General features: G+C 37.1%; 1 protein-coding gene across 2 annotated transcripts in view; it reads left to right on the top strand.

The window, feature by feature from the left end:
- PGGT1B (protein geranylgeranyltransferase type I subunit beta) overlaps window positions 1-24,880 on the top strand; it is a 57,325-nt gene that overhangs the window by 17,219 nt on the left and 15,226 nt on the right. For both annotated transcript variants that reach the window (XM_030869854.2, XM_070045174.1), the window contains 4 exons: window positions 2,329-2,396; window positions 6,150-6,301; window positions 7,878-8,010; window positions 20,921-20,966. In XM_030869854.2, coding sequence (XP_030725714.1) covers window positions 2,329-2,396; window positions 6,150-6,301; window positions 7,878-8,010; window positions 20,921-20,966 — 399 coding nt within the window. The remainder of the gene's footprint in view (window positions 1-2,328; window positions 2,397-6,149; window positions 6,302-7,877; window positions 8,011-20,920; window positions 20,967-24,880) is intronic.

The following is a 24,880-nucleotide window of genomic DNA, read 5'->3' as shown; positions in this document are numbered from 1 at the left end:
CATCTCATATTTGAAGTTACTGGAGTGGATTTTCAGGTGTATCATTACCAGTCAGAAGGTATGAGCCTTTGTATAACTCATTATATATTGGCAAGTCTTAAATGGCTTACTAATTTAAAATTCTTAAGCAAAGATAAGAGAACCACGTTCATCAAAATCGTTATCACCATTAGATAACATTCTTTTTTAAATAATTTTTTTGTTAATGGGGGAAGATGCTTGGTGGAGAGTTTTAAATTTAGGGATAGTTTCCTAAATTACTCAAAGAATTAATGTATAAGCTACTATTCTAAGTATTTCAGGTGTATAAAGCTGAATAGTTTATAGTACCTGAAAACCAGTTATTATGATTAGTCATGTACCAGTCATAAGAGATATGAAGCTAGTTCTTCACCTCGGAACCTGTTTTTAAGTCAACTTGGTTTTTTTTGTTTTTTTTTTTTGCGGTACGCGGGCCTCTCACTGTTGTGGCCTCTCCCGTTGCGGAGCACAGGCTCCGGACGCACAGGCTCAGCGGCCATGGCTCACGGGCCCAGCCGCTCCGCGGCATGTGGGATCCTCCCGGACCGGGGCACGAACCCGTGTCCCCTGCATCGGCAGGCGGACTTTCAACCACTGCGCCACCAGGGAAGCCCAACTTGGTTTTTTTTTTATTAGCAATGCATGTACAGTCTGTTGGTACTACGTTCCTACCTTCTATTTTTATCATGCTGATTTTATAATAGTTCTCAAAACCATAATTATTTTCTTATTGTGGGTATGACCATTTTTTTCATTTATATTTTTTAATTTTTTTTCCAGCTTTCTGGAGATAATATTGACATATATATAAATTTAAGGTGTACAGCATGATTAGTTGATACACATATATACTGTGAAATGATTACCACAATAAAGTTAGTTAACACCTCCATTCCCTTTACATAATTTCCTTTTTGTGTGTGTGGTGATAAAATTTAAGATTTACTATTTAAGGTCTTAACTTCCAAGTATACAATACTGTATTGTTAACTATAATCACCATGCTGTACATAACATTAAATCTCCAGAACTTATTCATCTTATAGTTAAAAGTTTGTACCCTTTGGCCAACATCTCCGCTGCCAGCCCTGACAACTACTATTCTACTCTCTATTTCTGTGAGTTCAGCTTTTTTAGATTACACATATAAGTAAGAACATACACTATATGTCTTTCTCTGTCTGGTTTATTTCACTTAGCATAATGCCCTCAAGCCTCATTCATGTTGTTGTAAAAGGCAGGATTTCCGTCTTTTTGATGGCTGAATAATATTCCTGTGTGTGTGTGTCTGTTTGTGTCTGTGTAACACATATGACATTTTATCTGTATATAGCTCACATTTTCTCTATCCATTCATCCATCTTTGGACACTTAGGTCGTTTTCACGTCTTGGCTGTTGTGAATAATGCTGCAATGAACGTGGGAGTACAGATATCTCTTTGAGATAATGATGTCATTTTGGGGGGGATATATATACCCAGAAGTGAAATTGCTGGATCATGGTGGTTCTATTTTTAATATTTTGAGGAACCTCCATACTGTTTTCCATAGTGGCTGCAACGATTTACATTCCCAGCAGTAGTCACAAGAGTTCCCTTTTCATGAATGTAGATATTTTCTTTGTTAAGTTCCCAGTTATATTCCATTGACATCTTGAAAAATTTTAGGTAGGAAAAATATCAGTGTGAGTAAACATAGTTTGAATAACTAGAGACTAAGTGCTAACTTACAGTGTTCTTTTGTACTTCAAAGCGAAGTATTGGACTTAGAATGAAGGTCTAATACTAAAATACAAAGTACATATATTTTCTGTGACTGTAGAGCAGTTTATACCTTTACCTTGCTCCCCTGTAAAGAAGCCATGAGTTAAAGTAAAAAGGCACTAGATGGGACATTAGGTTTCTAGATCCTTTTATGTTGCTAACCAGCTATTACCTTGAACATGTCACTTAACATCTGGGCTTCTGCTTTCTGTTCTGTAACATGAGGGATTGAATATGTTGATGACATGAAAATGGTCATTTAGGAAAAGTATGAAAGCATTTTGTACTCAGTGAGTTAGGCTTAAATTAAAGGTACCTGGTAGGAGGTCATTGGTTTGGTTTGGACTGGTTTGGAAATTAAATGAAGAAATTCCCATAAAGCTCCTAGAGCAGACATTCAGTGTTGCCTAGCATGAAAATGGAGACAGTGACAAAACTTTGGTACTAAAATACTCTGTTTCTGAGAGACTGTATAACTGAACTGCTTTAGAATCTGTACAAAAATAAGGTACATTTAAAATAAGTACCTATTTTTATTTTCCAGGATCAAATCTAAATCGCTGTGGTTTCCGAGGCTCTTCATACCTGGGTATTCCATTCAATCCATCAAAGGTTAGTTCTCTTTGCATTAGGAGGAAGGAGGAGAGGGAGTGGAGAGATTTTAGTAAGAAAGAAAACTAAGAAAGTAACAGAAAGAACCAGGCCTCCAAGTTTCAGTGTAGCTAAATACTGTCTAATACTGTGTGTTGTGAACTGGAACTTTTTAAGGGAAAGCTATACCCACCTTACTTCTGGAAGAATGCACAATATATAAATGAACAGAAATTCCTGTTGTTAAAAAATTGTCTTTCTTACTATCGTGTGTGTGTGTGTTTGTGTAAAAATTATTGGTGATTTCTTGGAGAAAATGGAAATAAAGCACTCAAGAACATGATACTTGTTCTCTAAGAAACCAATGAACCGTGTGTTACAGAAGGACTTTATATTTGGTTCACATTTCTTAGGAATGAAAGAGAAAGCTCTTGCTAAGCAGTGATTGGAGACCCAAGTAGTGATGAATTATGATGACATTCCTGACGGTAGGCAGACTGTCTTCAGACTTATAGGCAGAGGCTTTGGTACCAGCACATGCAGGTATAGAAAGCAGTGAATCCTAACATATGAGAAGCTTTTTTTCTTCTTCAAAGAAGCAGACCCCAAACAAACTTTTGTAGGTGTTTCATCTGTGCGTAAAATATTTTTCTACAATAGAAAGCAGAGCAAAACTTCATCATTTTGTGGAAAGAGACCTCACAAAATAGAAACTTTTTCCTTGATGGGGGTCAGTCTGCTTATATAATGGTTACAAGCCAATATCTGGCTACACTGAGTACATCAAGATTTATATCCCTTTCCAAGCTGAAGGTAAATGACATGTTGCCAATTTTTCCATACTCTGCTTCAAAATTTTGGAATAAATAGCAGTGAGTTTGGAAAAGGTGACATGATTTGATAGAGGCACTGCTTCAACTTTCTTCCTCTGCCCTAAGCTGTAGACCAGCATGCCTGTGTCAAAGTCATATGACTTTGCTAAGGTGTCTCCAATCATGTATGCCAATTGCTTTTAACAGAGAATCTAGAAACTAAGGATCCATAAAAATTGTCCTTTTTCCCCATACATATAATACTTTCCAACTTAAGCCAGTCCTGAATAGAGGTAGCTCTCCATTTAGTCATAATGGACAGGATATCTAAAAGTCATGGCACTGATAATAATGACCATTATACAGCACCATACCCTATACAGATGTATACTTAAACTTGTTGGGGTAAAACAGTTCTTTGATAACATTACTTTTAAGAGACAGCCCCCTTACTCCCCTCACCCCCTTCCAAGGCATTTTCGAAACAAAAGGATAAAATGTAAGGAGAAAACATTTTTTGCCTTTGATTCACAGAGTCTCCTGAAACCCATTTTGGGCCCTTAATTCATCGAGACCCTGGCATTTTCTGGGGAAGCTAGGTCTCACTCCATTCTGTGTTGCATTAATCTGAATCTTGAGTGTTAGAGGGAGCTAGAGACTCTAGCTGGAATCATATAGGGCCACAAGGAGTTGTCACTTAGGGTGGTGGCTGAGAATCCAGGAGACAGATGAAGCCAAGAGAATCTGAGGAGGCACATATGATTTTTCAATACAGTATGTAAATAGTATCTTCGCTTTTTCGTCTGAAACCACCTATGGGCCATTCACTTACCTGAAAAATGTCCAGGACCTTTAGTGGCCATAGAACACTTTTTGAGAAACACTAATGGATCTTCTCAACCCCCTTTTCTCACTGTTTTCCTTCAACAAATCCCATATTCTCTATTAAATTATGTACTGTCCTTAACACATACTACATAGCCTGGAATCTTCCTTCTCTGCTTTCCTTTTACTTTTTCTTCTACCTGTAACGCCGCCTCTTCATCTGTACCTAATCAAACTCCTCTTCTGCTGCAGAAAACAATCCTTTATCCAGGTATTATTGTATCTCCATCATGACACATACAGCATTCTACTTTGTACTGTACTTATTCAAGTAGCCCTCTTCTCCCTTCAAGGTTAAGGTCCACATTTGATTTCTGTTCGGATTCTGCACAGTGTTTTTAACATAGCAGATATTTAGTGTGAGTACCAAAAAATGAAACGTTACAGGATTTCTAAGAAGGCAGTTATAAATGTGGAATAGGATATCCAGGAGTATTAAAGCTTGAGTTCTAAGGAGGAGCTCAGAATGAAAGAAATACCACGGTGAAAATTTGCTTGTCATATTTGTGAGACCATATAAGGAATTGTATATGTAAGGCTGGGTAGATGGGGTGAGTTCAGATTATAAAGGATATTGAACACCTTTGCAAACTTATTCTATGAAGAACTACAGAAGGTCAGTGAGCAGCAAAGTATTCTGATTAAGTCACTAGTGGTTTCAAGACCCTTGAGTCGTGACTCCAAAGAAGTAGTGGCCCTTTTGATATTTGCCTTGCACTTGCATCATCATCAGTAAGATAACTAGCATCTGTATAGACAGTAATTTTATTTAATCCTCAGAGTAACCCTGTGAAATAGGTACTAATATCTCCATTTTCCAGAATGAGAAAATGCAGCAGTGAGTAGTAGAGCCAGGATTTGATGCCTTACAGTAGTGTAGAAGCTAACATTTATTGTAGAAAGCAGAGGAGTCTGTTTTAACCAGAATCTTGGTACAAGCTTCATTTTAACTTTCTAATGTTATGGGCAGTTATTCTAGTATTTGAAGCAATTATTGATGAGCCCAAACTAAAACAGAAGGAAATCCTGTGAGAAAGATGAATTTAAAATACACTCTTATTCTATCAAAATTAAAACTTTCTTAAACTGAGAAATAGTACAATGTGAAATTTTACATTTTTTAAGTGAAATCATCTTTTTAAAATAACCAAACAGGATTGGCTATTTGAAAATAATTATAAAACTTTAAATGCTTTGTGTATTGCAGAATGTAAAGTTACTTGGTTTTACATTTTTACTTTTACTTTAATAAGTTTTTTAATTAATTTTATCTATACCAGTGCCAGCTAGAGTCTACAGGATTTCCTACAAGGCGTCACATATTTTATAAACCTTAAGAGACTTTGATAACTGTTGATAGTTTTGTTGAAACAGTCAAATCAGTGAAACTAATCTAATAAATATTCTGGTTATATGAGTTTCCTAGTTTGACTCCCCAGCTCTGCCTGGGCAATTACTAGTCTAACAGTCTTCACGAAAGACTTTTTGCAATCAATGCTCATTTGGTAATTTAAACTTTAAAAATTAGATTGTTTTATTTCTAGAGAATTTTTCAATATTAGTATCTTGAGCTCTTCTTTGCATTTTTTTGTCATTCTAAGTGTTAATATTATTAGAGACTCAAATAATTAAACCATATGAGAATAGAATAATGTTTTTCAACTGTATTGTTTTGTAGGATTTTTAAATGGTGATCACTACTGTGGTATTTAATTTGAATTTGTACAGCATAAAAAATAATTATTTCTACATGCTTTTCTAACTTTATAAGGCTTAAATTATAAGTGATATGGTTGGTCAAATAGGAAGTTGAAATAATTTGGCTTATTTGAATATCAGATCTACTTCCATAAACTTGAGGATAAAATTGAAAATTATGTAGCCTGGAAAGTATGCAATAATACTTATGTTGAGACATACACGAAATTGAGTTTTGTTTGTCTCTATCAGATGTCTATGCAAATCAGTATAAACAACATTTAATTTTACTGTTTACTAAAACCTCTTGTCAAATTGCATAATGAAATAAGATCTCATTTCAGTTTTCTAATTAACATTATATTAATTTTGAATCTAGAATCCTGGAACAGCTCATCCTTATGATAGTGGCCACATAGCAATGACCTACACTGGCCTTTCATGCTTAGTTATTCTTGGAGATGACCTAAGCCGAGTAAATAAAGAAGCTTGCTTAGCAGGCTTGAGAGCCCTTCAGCTAGAAGATGGAAGGTATGGGTCATTCTTCGTTACTTGTCTTTTTTTTTTTTAAGAAAAATCATTTGGAATTAAAAATAGATATAATCCTATACTAGAATTGTAGAGTTTATCATAAACTCTTATTAGAACCAGCTAGAGTTCACTGTATACATACGGTTTAAGTGCCTGATCAGTGAAATATTTCTTATGTGAATGAAAATAAAAGTAATCACAATAACAGTTCCATTTTTTCTTAGTTCATTTTTCTTTTTTTTAAAGGCGATAATAGATCCATAAATAAATGGTTTAATAGTTTCAGGATTAGGATCTACTTTAATTTACATTCTGGGTAAAAAAAATGGACATTTTGAAGCAGACATACATTTAATCTAAACTTTTATGCCTTAAGACATAGTGATGGGGGAAAAAGGGATGAACATTGAATATTATTATATTCTAGTGTAGGTAGTTTCTGTGATATTATTAAAGGATAGAAAAAGTAGTGAGTTCATTAATATTTGATGGTTTGAGTGGTGTGTCTAACAAAAAAAAAGTTTTAAGGTGAAACTTTTTTTTTACGTTTAGGAAGTGATAAAGCAGTAGTGATGCTATCTAAAGAAAAGACTTTGCAAACAAATCCTGCCACGTTGTTACAGCTGTAGTCCATCTACTGCTGTGTCTATTTTCCTGTCAGTATTTTAAAAACACTGCTGTTGATGAGGGGAAAATTAGTGGAAACATATAAGATAAATTGACATTAATTGGAAATACTATAAAACTAAATATTTACCTCAGCAAGTACATGTGACTAATTTCTCAATAATTCATTATAGTTTGGTCACTGCTGTCTTATCCTTATTTATAAATAAAAGAATAGATATGAAATACAAACTATTATGTACTTCTCTAAAACTAATTAAATATGTGAAAATTAAATTAAAACAATATGATCGGGGCTTCCCTGGTGGCGCAGTGGTTGAGAGTCCACCTGCCGATGCAGGGGACGCTGGTTCATACCCTGGTCTGGGAGGATCCCACGTGCTGCAGAGCGGCTGGGCCCGTGAGCCATGGCTGCTGGGCCTGCACGTCCAGAGCCTGTGCTCCGCAACGGAAGAGGCCACAATGATGAGAGGGCTGCGTACCACAAAAACAAAAACAAAAACCAATATGATCAGTTAATTAATGGTTATCTATATATACATTGAGAAGAAATTTCACATAAGCAGAACTTGGGCTTGAGAATTTCTTACTACCCAATAGGTCCCTGCTACTTTTTCTGCTATTAATTCTCAAGCCACTGTGCCATAGCTTTCCATGGCTGAGAGCAAAGAAACTTACTCTGAGTGGTGGCATCTGGGAAAGAGTAACTGTGGTAGTATGTTAAGCTACCCAGAAATTGAACTTGGGAGTACAGTGTTGATTTAGAGATAGTTTTATATTATTCAAATTAATAGTCCTTTATTGAATAATACAAGTAGTATATGGTTTTTAAATCTGTATTTAGTGATAGCTTTTTCTGTGAGTGAAGACATGAAGTAGGTGTTTCTAACTAACCCCCCTACAAAAAAATAAATTATAGTACAGTAAATCATATGGTTATTATTTTCAGTTTTTGTGCAGTACCTGAAGGCAGTGAAAATGACATGCGATTTGTATACTGTGCTTCCTGTATTTGCTATATGCTCAACAACTGGTCTGGCATGGATATGAAAAAAGCCATCAACTATATTAGAAGAAGTATGGTGAGTTGTGTTGATAAATTGACTCTTTGTTTTAAGTTATTACTGCTGATATATGGGGACTGGGGCATGCCTCATCTCTTCTAGCAATAATTTGGAAATAAGGATAATAAGATTGCTTTCTGGGTACATCATATATCAGAATAGCCATTTAAGAATAATATTCAAGGAAAGTTTGACTCTTTAGCCATTAAATTTTAAATGTAATCTGATTGTGTCCAAAGAAACTGTCTTTAGCAGAAAGACATTAGTCAGCCTTAGAAGCAAAAAATAGCAAAATCTCAAAGGTAAATGTTGAACCTATCTTAATAGGGATCATTGGGAAGTCGCAGCCAAGCATAAAGGAGAATTACAGTGCCCTTGGTGAGATTATTCCTATATTGGGTGTGAGGTGTGAGTTCCTTAAGCTATTTTGACTAGCAAGATTGACTAGGCTGACAGTAGATTTTTGGATCACTTTTGGTTTCTTAATACTTTTATGTGGGTTTTTTTTTTAATCTAAGGTTTATTTTAAGGAGAATATCAAGTAGAAATTTTATTCTTTCACACAATACAATTTAATCTTTTTATCAACAATAGTAAGGAAAACTTAGTTTAGTCTCAGCCAGAAGTATCCTTTGCTCTACTTTTTAGTCTCTCATATACAACCAGAGAAATAGAAGTGCTGCTTCCCAGGTCTATTTTACTTCCTAAATATGAAATTTTTATAGATTAGAATATTTTAGGCTGTTAATTCAACTTTTACTAGTCCATATTTCAGAACAAAAATGTAAGTTCTTAGAGGAATGGAGTTATTTTTAATTGAATGTGTGAATGTGAATCAGATTTTATAGAATCTATAATAGCACAGGTTTTTAAAAGCCTGTGGAGGCAGAAAGACGAAACCTTTAAAGGAGTTTTAACATCTTTATTGGAGTATAATTGCTTTACAATGATGTGCTTTGTAAAAGGAGTTTTAAGAGGAAAGGAGGTTTATGTTATAGACAAAGGTGGGAGATATACATTTTGGCATGAATATTGCAGAAATAACACCATGTTCTTCTCAGTGCATTGTATTTGGAGGTACAACATGTTAATTTGCTCTGTTATTGGTGATGTTAACTTTAATCACTTGGTTAAGGTGGTGTATGCCAGATTTTCCTCTGTAAAGTTAGCATTTTTCCCTTTGTAATTATTTAGTATCTCATGGTGAGATACTTGGAGACTGTATAAATATCCTGTCCCTCATCAAACTTATCCACTAGTATTGGTATGCATTGATATTTTCCAGCTCTATCATTCATTCTGTAATTATCAGTTAAAATTCTATAGTTATGGAAAGCTTTCCCTTCACCTTTATCTACTTATTTATTTAATTTAAACAGGCACTCTAGATTCTTGTTTTACTCAATGGGTTATTATCTGTAACTATCATGATTTATTTTGATGCTGTCCCAGATTCAGCCAGCAAAAACCCCTTCACCCCTTCAGCCAGCAAAAACCCCTTGTGCCCTTTTGGTGTGTCCCCTTCATTCTTTGAGCACCTCCTTGTCTTCTGGTACAAGATATTCCAGATTCATAGTTTAATTTCCCAGCCTCAGTTCTGAAATTGGTCATTTCTTCAAGGAGTTCTAGTTCTTATTGGAGGATGATGTTTAGAAACCACGATTTGGGCACAAAATGTGCTTATTGGTGCTGGGATATCACTGCTTCTGGCCCCTCTCTCAGAGGTAGGAAATGTATATATATATACACAGACATCCCCCTTACACACTTATACACATCTATATCTTTTTATCTATCTATCTATCAATCAAAAACCGTGAGTTCACACTAATACCTCAAATTTTAATCCAATACCACTAGGTTCATTTTAACCTTCCTTTTTTCATTTGTAACTCCCTTCTCAGAGAGTGACAAACCTGTCTCCTATTATCCAGAATGCATTGGTTCTTTTTGTTTAGAGCCTGAAGGTATATAGTCAAAATGTTATATTTAAGAAACACTTGAGTTACTTCTTTTATTCCCTCCACCCCCAACCTTTAGTTTGTTTATGTTAATTTATTTGAAATAAAGTTGTTTATTTGTTTCTGTTTGGATTCTATTTTAGGATTCCCCCCAACTTTGTTGATTTTATTTCTTTAATATGTGAAATATTAACTCAGTTTTGAAAGTCATAACTATACAAAAAGTTATATTCAGAGATGTGTAACTCACAGGGCTTCCTGTTCCTTCTATCTCCACCCCCTTCCTAACTCCCATGTTTGCCACCTTGTTCCCATTCACTCTGTAGGTAAACGTTCTCATTAGTTTTTGGTTAGGCCTCCCTGTACTTCTTTTTGATGAACAGATATGTACATTTTTATTTCTGCTTTCTTACTCAAAAGAGTACTTTCTTCAGTTTGCTTTTTACATTTAACAATATAGCTTGAAAACCACTCTATATCAGGTCATAGAAATTTTCCTCATTTCTTTTTTAACAGTTTTGTAGTACTCCATCACGTGCACATGTCATAGCTTTTTCCAGCTCTTCTATATATAGGCTACATATTTTCCAAATGCGAACAGTGTTGAAATTCATACCTTCTACATGTGTGCTTCTGTATTGTTGGGGATATAACTTCAGAATAAATTCCAAGCAGTGGAATTGCTTAATCAAAAAGTAAATGCATACGGGGGGATTGGTTCAAGGTGGTGGAGTAGAAGGACATGCACTCACTCCCTCTTGCGAGAGCACCAGAATCACAACTAACTGCTGAACAGTCATCGAAAGGAAGACACTGGAACTCACCAAAAAAGATACCCCACGTCCAAAGACAAAGGAGAAACTGCAACGAGATGGTAGGAGGGGCGCAATCACAGTAAAATCAAATCCCATAACCGCTGGGTGGGTGACTCACAAACTGGAAAACAGTTACACCACAGAAGTCCACCCACTGGAGTGAAGGTTCTGAGCCCCATGTCAGACTTCCCAACGTACGGGTCCAGCAATTGGAGGAGGAATTCACAGAGAATCAGACTTTGAAGGCTAGCGGGATTTGATGCCAGGACTTTGACAGGACTGGGGGTAACAGAGACTCCACTCTTGGAGGGCACACACAAAGTAGTGTGCGCATCAGGACCCAGGGGGAAGGGGCAGTGACCCATAGGAGATGGAACCAGACCTACCTGCTAGTGTTGGAGGGTCTCCTGCAGAGGTGAGGGGAGGCTGTGGCTCACCATGGGGACAAGGACACTGGCAGCAGAAGTTCTGGGAAGTACTCCTTGGCATGAGCCCTCCCAGAGTCCACCATTAGCCCCACCAAAGAGCCTGTAGGCTCCAGTGCTGGGTCACCTCAGGCTGAACAACCAACAGGGAGTGAACTCAGCCTCACCCATCAGCAGACAAGTGGATTGAAGTTTGAACTGAGCTCTGCTCATCAGAGCAAAACCCACCTCTACCCACCACCAATCCCTCCCATCAGGAAGCCTGCACAAGTCTCTTAGATAGCCTCATCCACCACAGGGCAGACAGCAGAAGCAAGAACTACAGTCCTGCATCCTGCAGAATGAAAAACCACATACACAGAAAGATGGACAAAATGAAAAGGCAGAGGACTGTGTGCCAGATGAAGGAACAAGATAAAACCCCAGAAAAACAATTAAATGAAGTGGAGATAGGCAACCTTCCAGAAAAAGAATTCAGAATAATGAGAGTGAAGATGATCCAGGACCTCAGAAAAAGAATGGTGGCAAAGATCGAGAAGATGCAAGAAATGTTTAACAACAACCTAGAAGAATTAAAGAACAAACAAACAGAGATGAGCAATACAATAACTGAAATGAAAAATACACTAGAAGGAATCAATAGCAGAATAACTGAGGCAGAAGAATGGATAAGTGACCTGGAAGACAGAACGGTGGAATTCATTGCCACAGAACAGAATAAAGAAAAAGGAATGAAAATAAATGAAGACAGCCTAAGAGACCTCTGGAACAACATTAAATGCACCAATATTTGCATTATAGGGGTCCCAGAAGGAGAAGAGAGAGAGAAAGGACCCGCGAAAATATTTGAAGAGATTATAGTCTAGAACTTCCCTAACATGGGAAAGGAAATAGCCACCCAAGTCCCAGAAGCGCGGAGAGTCCCAGGCAGGGTAAACCCAAGGAGAAACATGCCGAGACACATAGTAATCAAATTGCCATAAATTAAAGACAAACAAAAACTATTAAAAGCAGCAAGGGAGAAATGACAAATAACATACAAGGGAACTCCCATAAGGTTATTAACAGCTTATTTCTCAGCAGAAACTCTACAAGCCAGAAGGGAGTGGCATGGATATTTTAAAGTGATGAAAGGGAACAACCAACAATCAAGATTACTCTACCTGACAAGGATCTCATTCAGATTCGACAGAGAAATCAAAAGCTTTACAGACAAGCAAAGGCTAAGAGAATTCAGCACCACCAATCCAGCTCTACAACAAATGCTAAAGGAACTTCTGTAAGTGGGAAACACAAGAGAAAAAAAGGACATACAAAAACAAACCCAAAACAATTAAGAAAATAGGAATATACATATTGATAATTACCTTAAATGTGAATGGATTAAATACTCCAACCAAAAGACACAGGCTCACTGAATGGATAGAAAAACAAGATCCATATATATGCTGTCTACAAAAGACTCACATCAGACCTAGGGACACATTCAGACTGAAAGTGAGGGAATGGAAAAAGATATTGCATGCAGTGGAAATCAATAGAAAGCTGGAGTAGCAATATTTATATCAGATAAAATAGACTTTAAATTAATGAATGTTACAAAAGACAAGAAAGGACACTACCTAATGATGAAGGGACCAAAATCCAAGAAGAAGACAATAACAATTATAAACATCTATGCACCCAGCATAGGAGAACCTCAATACATAAGGCAGATGCTAAAAGCTATAAAAGAGGAAATTGACAGTAACACAATAATAGTGGGGGACTTTAACACCTCAGTTACACTAATGGACAGATCATCCAGACAGAAAATTAATAGGGAAACGCAAGCTTTAAATGACAAAATATACCAGATAGATTTCATTGATATCTATAGGACATTCCATCTGAAAACAGCAGGTTACACTTTCTTCTCAAGTGCACATGGAACATTCTCAAGGATAGATCACATCTTGGGTCACAAATAAAGCCTCGGTAAATTTAAGAAAATTGAAATCATATCAAGCATCTTTTCCAACCACAACGCTGAGATTAGAAATAACTTACAGGGAAAAAAAACCTTAAAAAACAAACACATGGAGGCTAAACAATATGTACTAAATAACCAAGAGATCACTGAAGAAATCAAAGAAGAAATCAGAAAATACTTAGATACAAATGACAACAAAAACACGATGATCCAAAACCTATAAACAATCTAACTTTACACCTAAAGTAACTAGAGAAAGAAGAAGAAACAAAACCCAAAGTTAGTAGAAGGAAAGAAATCATAAACATCAGAGCAGAAATACATGAAATTGAAACAAAGAAAACGGTAGCAAAGATCAATAAATCTGAAAGCTGGTTCTTTGAGAAGGTAAACAAAATTAATAAAACTTTAGCCAGACTCATCAAGAAACAGAGGGAGAGGATGCAAATCAATAGAATTAGAAATGAAAAAGAAGTTACAACGGACACTGCAGAAATAGAAAGCATCATAAAAGACTGCTACAACCAACTCTGTGCCGATAAAATGGACAACCTGGAAGAAATGGACAAATTCTTCAAAAGGTATAACCTTCCAAGACTGAACCAGGAAGAAATAGAAAATATGAACAGACCAATCACAAGTAATGAATTTGAAACTGTGATTAAAAATCTTCCAACAAACAAAAGTCCAGGACCGGATGGCTTCACAGGTGAATTCTATCAAACCTTTAGAGAAGAGCTAACACCCATCCTTCTCAAACTCTTCCAAAAAATTGCAGAGGAAGGAACACTCCCAAACTCATTCTATGAGGCCACCATCACCCTGATACCAAAACCAGACAGAGATCTACCAAAAAAAAATTACAGACCAATATCACTAAGGAATATAGATGCAAAACTCCTCAACAAAATACTAGGAAACAGAATCCAACAACACATTAAAAGGATCATACACCATGATACAGTGGGATTTATCCCAGGGATGCAAGGATTCTTCAGCATACGCAAATCAATCAATGTGATACACCGTATTAACAGATTGAAGAATAAAAGCCATATGATCATCTCAATAGATACAGAAAAAGTTTTTGACAAAACTCAACACCATTTAGGATAAAAACTCTTCAGAAAGTGGTTATAGAGGGAACGTACCTCAACATAATAAAGGCCATATACGACAAACCCACAGCAAATATTATTCTCAATGGTGAAAAACTGAAAGCATTTCCTCTAAGATCAGGAACAAGACAAGGATGTCCACTCTCGCCACTATTATTCAACATAGTTTTGGAAGTCCTAGCCATGGCAATCAGAGAAGAAAAAGAAATAAAAGGAATCCAAATTGGAAGAGCAGAAGTAAAACTGTCACTGTTTGCAGATGACATGATACTATACACAGAAAATCCTAAAGATGCCAGCAGAAAACTGCTAGAGCTAATCAATGAATTTGGTGGAGTTGCAAGATACAAAATTAATGCACAGAGATCTCTTGCATTCCTAGACACTAAAACGAAAGATCAGAAAGAGAAATTAAGGAAGCGATCCCATTCACCATTGCCACAAAAAAAATTAAATACCTAGGAATAAACCTACCTAAGGAGGTAAAAGACCTGTACTCAGAAAACAATAAGACAGTGATGAAAGGAATCAAAGATGACACAGACAGATGGAGAGATGTACCATGTTCTTGGATTGGAAGAATCAATATTGTGAAAATGACTATACTACCCAAAGCAATCTACAGATTCAATGCAATCCCTATCAAACTACCAATGGCATTTTTTGCGGAACTAGAACAAAAAATCTTAAAATTTGTATGGAGACAAAAAAGACCCCCAACAGCCAAAGCAATCTCGAGGGAAATAAACGAAGCTGGAGGAATCAGACTCCCTGACTTCAGACTATACCACAGAGGTACAGTAATGAAGACAATATGGTACTGGCACAAAAACAGAAATATAGATCAATGGAACAGGATAGAAAGCCCAGAGATTAACCCACGCACCTATGGTCAACTAATCTGTGACAAAGGAAGCAAGGCTATACAATGGAGAAGAGACAATTCCTTCAGTAAGTGGTGCTGGGGAAACTGGACAGCTACATGTAAAAAAATGAAATTAGAACACTCTCTAACACCATACACAAAAATAAAATCAAAATAGATTAAAGACCTAAATGTAAGGCCAGACACTATCAAACTCTTAGAGGAAAACATAGGAAGAACACTTCGACATAAATCACAGCAAGATCTTTTATCACCCACCTCCTAGAGTAATGGAAATAAAAACAAAAATAAACAAATGGGACCTAATGAAACTTAAAAGCTTTTGCACAGCAAAGGAAACTATAAACAAGGCGAAAAGACAACCCTCAGAATGGGAGAACATATTTGCAAATGCAGCAATGGACAAACGATTAATCTGCAAAATATATAAACAGCTCATGCAGCTCAATATTAAAAAAACAAACACCCCAATCAAAAAATGGGCATAAGACCTAAATAGACATTTCTCCATAGAAGACATACAGATGGCCAAGAGGCACATGAAAAGCTGCTCAACATCACTAATCATTAGAGAAATGCAAATCAAAACTACAGTGAGGTATCACCTCACACCGGTCAGAATGGCCATCATGAAAAAGTCTACAAACAATAAGTGCACTGCAAGACCCTTGCACTGTTGGTGGGAATGTAAATTGATATAGCCGCTATAGAGAACAGTATGGAGGTTCCTTAGAAAACTAAAAATAGAACTACCATATGATCCAGCAGTCCCACTACTGGGCATATACCCTGAGAAAACCATAATTCAAAAAGAGACATGTACCCCAATGTTCATTGCAGCACTATTTACAATAGCCAGGACATGGAAGCAACCTAAGTGTCCATCGGCCGATGAATGGATGAAGCAGATGTGGCACATATATACAATGGAATATTACTCAGCCATAAAAGGAAATGAAATTGAGTTATTTGTAGTGAGGTAGATGGACCTAGAGTCTGTCATAGAGTGAAGTAAGTCAGAAAGAGAAAAACAACTACCGTATGCTAACACATATATATGGAATCTAAAAAAAAAAATGTTTCATATGAACCTAGGGGCAGGACAGGAATAAAGATGCAGATATAGAGAATGGAGCTGAGGACACGGGTAGAGGGAAGGGAAAGCTGGGGCGACGTGAGAGAGTAGCATTGACATATATACGCTACCAAATGTAAAATAGCTAGTGGGAAGCAGCTGCATAGCACAGCGAGAGCAGGTCAGTGCTTTGTGACCACCTAGAGGGGTGGGATAGGGAGGGTGGGAGGGAGACTCTAGAGGGAGGGGATATGGTGATATATGTATACGTATAGCTGATTCACTTTGTTATACAGCGGAAACTAACACAACATTGTAAAGCAGTTATACTCCAATAAAGATGTTAAAAAAAAGTTCAAGAAGATTTCTCAGAAGGGAAAGATCTGAGTTTCCAGATATCCTGAAAGGACCACTGAGGGCCCATTATAATGGATGAAAATAGGCTCAAACCCAGGAACATTACTGTGAAATTTCATAACACTGGAACAAAGGAAAGATCCTTCTTTGCCTTGACTCTTAGAGGATGTTCTCCACCAAAACAAAAGAGTAAACCAAGAAAGAGGAAGAGATAAGAAATCCAACTCAGGTGAAAAACATAGGAAGTTCCAAGGTTGATAGTGAAGGGAAGTCCCCAGATGACAGCTCTGCAACAGTGTGGAGAGCACTCAACCCAGATAGGACAAGGATGGAGGAGTGGGGGGCTCTGTTCAAGACAAAGACAGACATTGGTAGGTGTCTAATGGTGGTTGACTGTGTCTATCAGAAGCTGTGTCTATTAGACGGTCAGTACAAAGTAAAACACACAAATGGGGGAAAAGGTAACAGTTAATTTCAGGAAAAATAAGAAAATAAACAACCATAGTCCACAATGCTCAACTGTGAATTGTATTTTCGTAGACAGGTTACATAATCACAGAAGTTGATTTAAGCAAAGTGTAGTATCCTCGGAGCATGGGGCACAGGAACAGAGGGGAATGGGGTGTAAGAGAGTTGGATGCTTATCTACCATAATAAATGATAGAATATGTCTAAAAGTCACAATTTAAAACAGTATGATCTAGGCATATTATTTGGAAGCACCAAGATGTATACTCCAGAAGAAATGGCCAAATACTGAAAAGTGGTTGCCTCTGGAAAAGGGTACTGGAGGAGTATGAGGAATGATGCAGGGAATCACTGTTTTGTTATAAATTTTTGTTATAAATTTTTCAGTACCATTTAACTTTCTAAATGATGAATGTATATACCTTTGATAAAATAAATTTTAAAAAATGTTATGCTTTTCTAGGGTTTTATTTTAATAATTTTTAAAAAGCATATGTTATGCTTTTTTCAAAATGAAAAAATAAACATAAAGGAAAAAAAAGAATTACCATATGACCCAGCAATCCCACTGCTGGGCATATACCCAGAGATAGCTATAATTCAAAAAGACACATGCATCCCAGTGTTCATTGCAGCACTGTTTACAATAGCCAGGTTATGGAAGCAGCCTAAATGCCCATCGACAGACGAATGGATAAAGAAGATGTGGTACATGCATACAGTGGAATATTACTCAGCCATAAAAAAGGAACGAAATTGGGTCATTTGCAGAGACATGGATGGACCTAGAGACTGTCATGCAGAGTGAAGTCAGAAAGAGAAAAACAAATAGTGTATATTAACACGTATATGTGGAATCTAGAAAAATGGTAGAGATGAACCAGTTTGCAAGGCAGAAATAGGGACACAGATGTAGAGAACAAAAGTATGGACACCAAGGGGGGAAAGCAGGGGGTATGGTGAATTGGGAGATTGGAAATGACATATATACACCAATGTGTATAAAATAGATAACTAATAAGAACCTGCTGTATAAAAAAAGTAAATGCATACATAAAGTTTATCAGATATTGCCCATTTTCTCTACAAAAGGTATGAACCAATTTATATTCCCACCAGTGTATGAGAGTGCCTGTGTCCACACAGTGTCACCAATAGAATGTGTTTTCACACGGTTTTTATTTTTACCAATATGATGGGTGAAAAATGGTATCTCAGTGTTTTTAATTTGCATTTATTTTATTAGGAATGAGTTTGACCATTTTCTTAACTTTAGGACTGTACAAAACCAGGCCACAGGCCAAATTTAACCTGTAGTCCCCAGTTTGCTGACCCCTACTTGTAGTCCATTATTTTTCCTTTTTCTTTAGGTATTCCAATTTAGTGTGTTTTCTTTCTTTGCTTATCTTTCATTTCAACCACTTTCTCTCTGACCCTTTTTACTTCTTTATCTCATTTTTATTCTCTTTGCTGTTTTCAGCCTTTCTTAAATGTCACTTACTGTGTTTTCCTGAAATCATTTAATTTTTATTTCTTCCTACTGTTTATCCTTTTCATTTTTTAACGTTAAATCTCTTTTCATATTCCCGAATGCTTATTTGAGGATATGCAGTTGAGTTTGGGGTGCTGTATTACAGTTTTCCTTTGCTTTATCACCATTTTTTGGAGGTGAAGGCAGATTTTCCTATACTGGGATGTTTTCATTCTGATTGTTGTGTTTTCATCTCAGAGTTACTTTGTGTAGATTTGTCTTTTTCTGTTTAGTCATTAGTGGATTTTTTTTTTTCTTACAAGAATTCCTAGTTTAAGAGTGCCCTCTTTTCAGTGCAGAGAAACAAAGTATGATTTCTTTAATTTAGAGTGTCTTTTTGTTTGTTTGTTTGTTTAGTGATTGGGGAAGGTTTGTGAGTTCTGTGATTTTCTGGTAGGAGAAAGGTTCTCTTTTGTTTCCCGGGTTTTTGCATTTTGTTCTTTGGAGTTTTCATTTATTTGGTCTTCAGTGGGCCCTTCTCCCTTCCTTTTTTAACTGTCTTCACCAGACTTATGCCCATTGAATGCTGCCACCTTGACTTGCACACTCTCCTCGGTCTTTTCTCTGTAGTCACTGTTCAGTGTTACCAGAGCTCCTACAGTACAGCATCCTCACTTTGCCTGGTAGTGCCAGACTGTAATGATGGCCTTGCAGGCTGAAATGATGCACAGTGATTTTAATCATCAGTGGGAAAAATGACCCTTGTTCTGTGACCTTTATAATTTTTTGCCAAAACATTAAAAACTATTACCGTTATAAATGTACACAGAATTTTTAAATGGTAAAACCAATGTTTATTTATTAGTACATCATAATTTAAAACATTAGCAATATTGAAAATTAAAGTGTTTTCTGTGTAAAAACATTCATCAGTAGTAGCTTGAACAGCACTGTTTGTCTTCTCATTATATAATTTATAATATGGAGCAGGCATCTTTTCTGTCTTGGTAAATGATCATACTCCTTTCTAAGTTTGTATCAGCTTCCAACATTCTGTCCTTTGCATTTTCATTGTGAAATATCTGAGAGTTCCTTTTATGTGAAGTTTTTGCCAGCATCTCTTCTCTAGAACATCTCCATCTTTTTCATCAGAGCCACTTTCCTCATTTATGTAGATATTTCTTTCGCCTTCACTTGATTTTTCTGACTGCATATCTAGTCTCAATCAGCCAGCACTGTCATGATAGCTGTTTCTTATATTACTCTGTTTGATCTCAGTTTCACTTTCAGTGTTAACTGCTTTTCATTTCTTTACTGCACTTTCATCTTTGGTAGCCAATCTCCTTTTTTGATTGTTTTTAAAACATCATGTGGGTTTATCACTAAAAGACAAAGAGACAGCACAGCCACATACATTGCTGTCTGTGTGAACTGAAAAACATGTGCAGTGACCAATTACTACAGACTTTGAAAAAGGTGACGTGATTGGTCACTGATTGTGATACACATCTATTATGTATGTAATGGTTTGTGGACTGAGGAGCTAGCAGCAAGTTTGTACTTTATGCAGTTGCTAACTGTTAATATATTGTTATTACTGAAATTTGAACCATACTATGTTACTTAACTAAGCGGGGGTACCTGGAATTTGTGTATATTGGAACTGTGCAAAGCAAGGATTGCCTGTATTTCACACTGAGGCTTTTCCTAGTGATTTAAGCTAGTGATTTTAGGTAATCTCAGACCTGCCATTAGCGCCCCTCCTCTCTCTTCCTCACAAGTTTTCATAGATTGCCCTTGCTCTCTGCAAAAGTATGTCAGGAGTGTGGGATTTGATGTTTCTTCTTCTGTAGAAAGGAAATTTGAAGCTTGAGCATGTCTTCTAGCTTTGACAAGGTTTCAGTTTTATGTAGTTGTATTGTTCTTATCCTGTTTTGATTTTGTGGGATATGTGGGGTGATTCAAATTTAGGCAGGCACCATTATCATTGGCTACCTAAGAGCCTCAAAATAGATTTGTGTTTATAATGTTATAGGAGTATAAAATCCTTACATTTTCCTTAAATTCATATATTCTTGAAAGTGAGAGAGGAATAAAGGTTGGGGCTTCTTATTGGGTAGAAATTAAATATGTAGGTGCCATCTTTGGACAGTATTCTCAGAATATGCCTAGTGCATACATTTACTGATTTGGCTTGGTGAATAAGACAAGAGCCGGTACTTGAAAATGCCTAGATCTATTTCATTGTGGGAAAGAGTGCATATTTTGAAAAATATAAAGGAGAACTAAAATTAGATCAAGAGACAAAAAATGAGCATAATGACAACTTATTTATTTATTATTATTTCCCTGTTAAACTGAACATATTTTTCTTTTTCAGTCCTATGACAATGGGTTGGCACAGGGAGCTGGACTTGAATCTCATGGTAAGGCATCTTAAAATAAATGGACATGTAGTTTCTTTTGTTCCTTCAAATAACATCATGGTATCTTCAACATGTAGGACCTCAGAAGTCTGTCTCAACTCTGGGTGCAGCCTGACTGTCTTCTTTCCTACTTCTCTCTGTTGACACTGCTGTGCCAACTCGAGCCTCTCCTAGGTCAGTAACCATTCAGAGATTATTCAGACCAGAATGTTCAAACAGTACTTTCTGGTGATCATTTCAGCTGTTAGTTGCATGAAAACATCTTGGGATGATTTAAAATATTGTTAGAAAACAGCACGTTTTCTTCTTTGGTGTAATACTAAAAAGCTAGATACAGAATATTAAACATGAATCAATGAATTTGTGAAGAAAAAATTTTTTTTACCTCCTTAATATAATTGTCCTAAGTCATAGTGATAAAACATTTTGCCACATAGCATATGTTCACTGCGTACATTAATACAGTTTCTCCTTTCACACTTTTCCTCAATTTTGGCAGAACCAGAGTGAGCGATAGTCACTTAGTTTGTCAAAACATCAATAGCCTGAACTCTTTCAAGTGGAATATATCGTGTAGAAGTAAATGCACTTCCTTGCTCCTTTTTTTTTTTTTAAAAAAAGAGCCCAGATCAGGGAGGCTCTCTGAGTGAAATCCTTGTTTCCTCTTCATCACAGCAGTGTTTTTGTGCTCACCTGTGTGTCCATCCCTCTGCTAGCGCGATAGAGTAGAAAGAACACATCAATATTCAGGTCTCAGCCCTAACACTAGCTATGTGGCTTAGGCCCCTTACTTAATCTCTCTGAGGATTTCCTCATCAACAGAGTAGAAATAATTATATCTTTCTTTAAAATTATTTTTAGAGATACGAGGGAAACTGGTTTGTAAACTGTAAACCATGTATAAACATTTTTTTAAAACACATTCCTTGTGCTTTCCCTAGGACCTGTCCTATCAGGTATCTCTTCCCTCTCTGACATTTTCACTCCCTCCTTCGGTGGTATTTGTAGAGCATACGTGTCACTAAGGGGCGTATAGAAAACTGTCTTGGATTTTCCTCTGAAGCCATACTGTAATTAGGACATCATAATTCTTGTGTATGTCTATATGAGATTGGGGGTGGCAGTAGCAATTATGTCACTGGTCATCACTACTTGGTAAGGAGGGATATACTTGTAGTTGCACAAAGAGGAAATCTGGCATCTATAAGAATTTCTGAGAAGACGAGGTCTGGGCTCACTATTGTAAAGGATGTTAATGGGCACTCAGGCGGAGGAGATTCTTTGCAGTGCAGGAGACCTGTGGAACAAACACTGTTGTTCCCCAGAAAATGGGATTACGTTCTCTGGGATATGAAACAGAGAGGGCCGCTCAAACATGATACTCTCTGATGGAAAAAAAGTCTTGCTGAGTCACACAAGTAGTGATTTGGAGTCAGTATGACTCGAGTAGGATCACACCCAGCAAGATCATCATTGATGGGCTGTGGTTCATGCCAAAAAGCTTACATCTTCCTTTTACACTCTTTTTGTCTTGGTAGATTTAAGGTCTAAAGCCCGAGAGGAGGGCTTCCTACGCAGGGTGCCACAGTACAGGGTGTGCTGCAAATGGGCTGTAGGCATGCCAAGCTATTGCTGCCTGAGCCTTTGGAGCAGCCAAGACCTAGGCGTCTAGAGCTCCCGTTTAGGTACCAGGAGCTCGCTCCTCAGGTCACCGCTGTGTGTTCTGCAAATGTCAGACGTTTTAATGTTCTTGTGTGCTGTGAGGTTAGATGGGCTGAGAAGTACTACTCTAGAAGGCTTTGGTATAGCCTCCCTTCCCTATCTTATCACTGTCTACACTGGCAAGAGAAACCTCTTTCTAAAAAGTAGTCTTGCAGATTGGGCACTCTGAAGTCATGGTGTTCTCCCTTTTTCTCCTTTTATTAATCTTTTTAGAATAGTGGTCCAGGTATACTATTTGCCCTTCTACACAAATGGCTTGTTCTTTAATTTTTCTGTGTAAGATTCAGCAACTTAAATGAAATATTTCTTTTAAAGTCATGAATGGTCTACATTTCAAATCCAGTGTCTTCTCATTCCTCATCTTCTTATTTATTGAAGCAAATGAAGCTGTTAGCCTCTTCCCCTTCTTTCTTGAAGTATCAATTCCTCTTGTCCTTCTTCCTGACAAGTTGTTTCTGGCTCCTTCACAATTTTTGTTTCTTCCTCTCACCTCTTTATCTTAGTCCAACTTCCTTCTTTTCATTGGATCATTCATCTTTCTAAATATCAGGACTCTTATACTTGCTATTCCTTCTATATAGAATCCTCCACTCCCATCCCTAGCAAACACCTGGCTTCACTTCACATCCTTCAGGTATTGGCTCAAATGATATTTTTGGAAAAGCCCCCTTTTTAAAATTGCAAACCACCCACAAACACACCTCATGTTTAGAGTTGCAAACCAACCACAGATACATACCCCATTCTCTGTCCCCCTTTCTGGCTTTATTTTTCTCCATACCACTTTTATTTTATTTATTTGTTTATTGTCTGTCTCCACATAATATATGCCTCATGAGATCAGAGGTTTTGGCCTATTTTATTCACTGTTTTATCTCCCACACTTGTAACACGTGGCACATAGTTAAATGAACTAACAGATGGTTCCCTGTCAATCATCCCTGGGGTGATGGCACCCACACTTTGTTTCCAAATCTATACTGTTGCTTCTGAGCTGCATACTGCCTTTCTGTGTGCCTGCCAGGCAGAGCTAGCTACCTTTATATCTCTCAAGCTGCACATTTTTAAAAACCATCATTCTGCTCTTTCCTTCCTTCCAAGTCTGTTTTTGCTATTCAGGAATGTGGAACTATTCTGATCTACTGATTTTTCAGAGAGCCAGAAATCCAGAATTTGGGGTGTTTAATCTCCTGTTCTGTTTTTTGTTGTTGTTGTTCTTAACTTGCCAGTCACACCAGTCCTCCATTAGTCACCAGTTTATAACCTTTTACAGACTTAAAAGGAAAAGAATTTATTTATTAAGCAGCTGCTCTGTGCCAGCTAACAGTTTTCTCACTTAATCCTCACACTAGCCCTCCGAGAGTGGACATCTTGGTATTAGTTAGATTCAATCAGAAGCAAAATCACTATGAATATTAAAGACTAGGAATTTATTATAGGAGTAAGATTTTACATGGTTGTGGAAGAAGATGGAGAAGTAAGGCCCTGAAAGGGGTAGCAGGTGGATCAGGAAAGAGTCACTGACAAGCTCTCCTGAGGCACTGGCACAGGTGGACAAGTGAGACCTTGCAGGGGAATCTGGAGAGCCAGGTGCATGCAGCTGCCAGAATGTAACTGGAAGGCTGTTGTTCGTACATCCATTCGTGGGCCTGGTGTCACTAGAGCAAGAAGTAGAAAGAACTTGGATTCCAAGTATATGGGAGAATAAGGGCAAGCTAGACTCTCACAGCACCTCTACCCTTGTCTCTTACCTTCTGTGCCCACAACCAGGGCAATGGCTACTGCTTCACTTCCACCTTAGAGATCTCACACAGATTTCTCTAGCTTCAGACCATATAAAGAAGGGGATTCTGGGAAACAGTTCTCGCTTAGCCAAGTTAACACAGTATAAAACCACCACAGTGATTATTGTCGTTTTACCCAGAGAAGGTAAGTAACTTAACTCCTAGGCTCACATATCAGGTAAGTGTCTTGAAACCCTATGCTTGTTCAGCAGTACCATTCTGCCCATATTTAAATCTCTTAGTGTAGTTCTCCGTGGTCCAGTGCCAGCCTAGCTTTGTAATGTGAGAGATCCCTTCCATGTGCTCTAGGTTGCAGAGAAAATGTATTCTCCAAATGTTCTTACATGCCTTCTCACCCCTGGACTTTACTAATGTTCTTTTTCCTATACTTGAAATGCTTCCCCTTTA

This window comes from Globicephala melas, chromosome 3, assembly GCF_963455315.2.
Source record: "Globicephala melas chromosome 3, mGloMel1.2, whole genome shotgun sequence".
Classification (NCBI taxonomy): Eukaryota; Metazoa; Chordata; class Mammalia; order Artiodactyla; family Delphinidae; genus Globicephala; species Globicephala melas.
The sequence above is the reverse complement of the archived record's forward strand: the minus strand, read 5'-3'. Positions and strand labels throughout refer to the sequence as shown.